Source organism: Ipomoea triloba, chromosome 8, assembly GCF_003576645.1.
Source record: "Ipomoea triloba cultivar NCNSP0323 chromosome 8, ASM357664v1".
NCBI lineage: Eukaryota > Viridiplantae > Streptophyta > Magnoliopsida > Solanales > Convolvulaceae > Ipomoea > Ipomoea triloba.
This window is the reverse complement of record NC_044923.1, coordinates 9,896,190-9,899,939: the sequence shown is the minus strand read 5'-3', so window position 1 is coordinate 9,899,939 and position 3,750 is coordinate 9,896,190. Positions and strand designations below refer to the sequence as shown.

General features: G+C 43.4%; 1 protein-coding gene across 1 annotated transcript; it reads right to left on the bottom strand.

Moving 5' to 3' along the window:
- Positions 1-2,544: 2,544 nt before the first annotated feature.
- On the bottom strand, positions 2,545-3,270 carry LOC116026925. The gene has a single exon (XM_031268351.1). It carries the CDS (start codon positions 3,268-3,270, stop codon positions 2,545-2,547), a length of 726 nt encoding a protein of 241 aa, XP_031124211.1.
- Positions 3,271-3,750: the final 480 nt, after the last annotated feature.

Sequence of the window (3,750 nt, the reverse complement as noted above, 5' to 3'; positions counted from 1 at the left end):
AGCCTCCTCTAGTATGTCGATGACGTACTTTCGTTAGCACAGGTATAAGCCATTTTCTCCCATGTATGCCTCAAGACCCAAAAAGAAACCCAAGGGTCATAGATCTTTGATTTTAAAAGCAGTGTTCAGAAGCTGTTTCAGACGCTGAATAAGGTCCAAATTAGCACTCGCGACGATAATATCGTCGACATAGACAAGTAAGGCTATGAAACCGTCACCCTCGCTTTTGGTGAATAATGAGGGATCAGCTGCTGATTGTGTGAAACCATCGCAGATTAGAGCATCGGTGAGCTTGGCGTTCCATTGACGACTTGCTTGTTTAAGGCCATATAATGATCTTAAGAGTCGGCAAACTTGGTTGGGCTTCTCACTCTCAAAACCCGGTGGTAGGAGCATATAAACTTCTTCATTAAGATCCACGTGAAGAAAGGCATTGTTAATGTCCATTTGATGAATGTGCCAGGACTTAGATACTGCCACACTAATGAATGTGCGAATCGTGGTCAGTCTTGCCACCGGGGAGAAGGTTTCAAGATAATCTACGCCAAACTGTTGTGTATAACCCTTCGCTACAAGCCTCGCCTTGTACCTTTCTATTGTGCCGTCAGCCTTGAGCTTCACTTTGTAGACCCATTTACAGCCTATGGGTGTTTTTCCTGGCGGTAGCTCAGTTAATTCCCAGGTCTTATTCTCTTGGAGGACAATGATCTCATCATTCATAGCCTGTTTCCAACAATCTTGCTAGACAGCCTGTTTGTATGTTCTTGGCTGGGCAATAGAAGCAACTGTTGCTGAAAAAACTTTGTGGGTGGTGTCAAGATTATCAAGTGACTCAATATTTGATAAAGAGTGAGGCGAGGTTCTGTTGCAAGTGACCGTGTCACAATAATAGTCCTGTAACCTACTTGAAGGCTGACGTATTCTAGTAGACCTTCGAGGCTGAGCAACTGAAGTATGTTCTGAATTGGATGTATGAGTCGGACTATGTTCAGCTGACATGCTCATGTCTCTGTTATCATTCACAGATATATCATTATGAACTGTATCTGAAGGTGGCACATTGGGAGATGAAGGCATGTCTGGATGCACTCGAGGATGCTCAATATCATCTGTATCAAAAGAAAATTCCTCACAGCCAAATATAGGAACATTAGGCAGAGAGGGAACCTACGGGTGTGCTTCAGACTGGACTTGGGTTGCCAATGGAAAGTGTTCTTCATAAAAAATCACATCCCTTTGAGATGAAAGTGAACTGATTCAAAAGATCATACAGAATGTAGCCTTTCACACCAGCAGGTATTCCAACAAAGACGCACTTCCTGCTACGCGGAGCTAATTTGTGGCGAGATGACGCTGAAGTGGAAGCATAACATGAGCAGCCAAACACTTTAAGGTTATTGAGGTCAGGGTTGGTACCGTGTAGTTTGTAATGGGGGCTGGACCACTCGAGAACCACTGAAGGGAGCCTGTTGATGAGATAAACCGCGTGTATAACACATAATCCCCAGAATTCAAGAGGAAGCCCAGCCTGAAATCGAAGAGCACGAGCAACAGCTAGGATGTGTTGGTGCGGAGTATTTACACAAGACCTCTGGTGGATTATGCCGTTTTCATTAAAGAATTCTTCCATGTTGAACTCCCGTCCATTGTCACTGCGTATGACCTTAATGGCTAGGCCAAACTGAGTGTAAACTGAGTGTGAACCATTTTGTGAAAATTTTTCAGCATTTCTCTAGCCTCAGACTTGTTTCTCATCAGCCGTAACCATGTATATCTTGAATGATCATCCACAATGGTCAAGAAATAGCGTTCACTACTCAAGGATTTTACATGGAACGGACCCCAAATGTCAACATGGATTAAATCGAAGCAGGCTTTCGAAGAAGTATTGCTCAGCGGGAAAGGGGATCGTTTGTGTTTAGCAAGGTGGCATACATCACACATTAAATTCTTTGCACAAGAAACAGGAACATCATCAAGAAGATGGAATTTATTCATGAGGAAATGCCCCAGGCATTGATGCCAAAGTTCAAGTAAGGAACATTGCATAACAAAACTATTACAAGCATTAGCATTAATATTGGGTGGATCATTCAGCAGGTATAGTCCTTTGTCTTCCTTAGCAAAGCCAGTCATCCTCCCATGGTCCTCCCGAAGAAGACACTTACCACAGGTAAATATCAAAGAGTGAGCAGAATCTTGGAGCAATTTGTTAACAGAAATGATATGGAATTTGAAAGAGGGGATGTGCAAGGCATTCTTCAACCACAGATTATTGCTCAGCCTTATATTACCCATGTGTTCAACAACAGCACTATTTCCATTTGGTAAGTTAACCATGGCCCCTCTCACAGTATGAAATTCATTGAAGTATTTAAGAGAACATATAATATGATCAGTGGCCCCGGAGTCTATGATCCAAGTGGAAGAATTCAAAGCAACAGAGTTAATTTGAGTAGGAATAGTATACTTGCCTTCACCACAGGGATCTGCCTTGTTGAAGTTAGGTGTGAGGGAAACTGCTGCAGTGGTAGATGGCTGATTCTACGTGATTTGACTCTGGAGGAGAGTTATTAAGTTCTGAATCTGCTCAGTGTTTGTGGTAGCTGCTCCTAGCTGTTGTTTGCCTTTGGATTTGAAACCTGGTATCCACCCCGGTGGATAACCGTGTTTCTTGTAGCATTTCTCAATTGTATGTCCAGTCATACCACAGAAAGTGCATTTAGCAATGTTCTTACTGCTTCCTGTTGTGTTCATATACCTCTTGCCATTAGAGTAGTTGACCGCATTGGCATTGATTTGGCTCAGCTCCTCTACGGTGTCTGTACTGGTCTTAGCAGCATTAGCATGGCTTATTTCCAGACCTCCAATGCTCAAATTGGCAATATTCAGCTGTCTTTCATGTTTTTCTGCCATGACATACACCTTGTGTATGTCAGGTAGAGGATCAAGCACAAGGATTCCTGATTTCAAAGAGTTATAGTCTTCATTCAACCCCTCTAGGAACCTAATTATCTGATCAATTTCCTGATCCTTTCTGATTTCATCCATTAAATTACAAGAGCAACATGGCTCACATTTGCAGATAGGTAAAGGCCTGAGAGCACTCATTTCTTCCCACAGAGACTTGCATTTTGTGTAGTAATCATTAATCGATAGGTTACCTTGCTTCAAGGCGTAGATGTCGTACTGTAGTCGTGAGATCCGATGTGGATCACGCTGAGCAAATCGCCTTCTGAGGTCATTCCAGATGTCTACAGCTTTGTTCATATACATAACACTCTGAGCTACAGATGGGGAAACCGACTTGCGAAGCCATGAACAGACGATCAGGTTGCATCTTCTCCAAGCAGCGTACTGGTGATGAGTCTTCTCTGGCTCTACGATGCTCCCATCAACCAGTCCCCACTTGTTTTTTTATCTCCAATGCCTCCTGCATTGAAATACTCCATGAACTGTAGTTTGCGCTGCCTGTGAGCGGTGGACTGACCAGAGTTGAGCATGGATTTCCATTCACATTAAGGTAGAGAGGATTCTCTATGTCCTCTCCACCATTGTTCCTCTGCGGAACAGAATTTCTGCGAACTGGAGAGCGAACGATCGGCGACGTCGTGCGAGCTCCTTCACTAGTGCGTGCTCTGATACCATGACGGAGAGCAGATGAGAAGGGTTAGAGAGAGAGAGAGTGAACACAGCTGGTTTGTGTGGAAGTGTGAAAGTTATTTCATTATTCTAGGGAGAAGAAATATA

Coding starts and splice junctions, on each gene's coding strand:
- LOC116026925 (XM_031268351.1), bottom strand. CDS start 3,270: ATGAACAAAGCTGTAGACATCTGGAATGACCTCAGAAGGCGATTTGCT.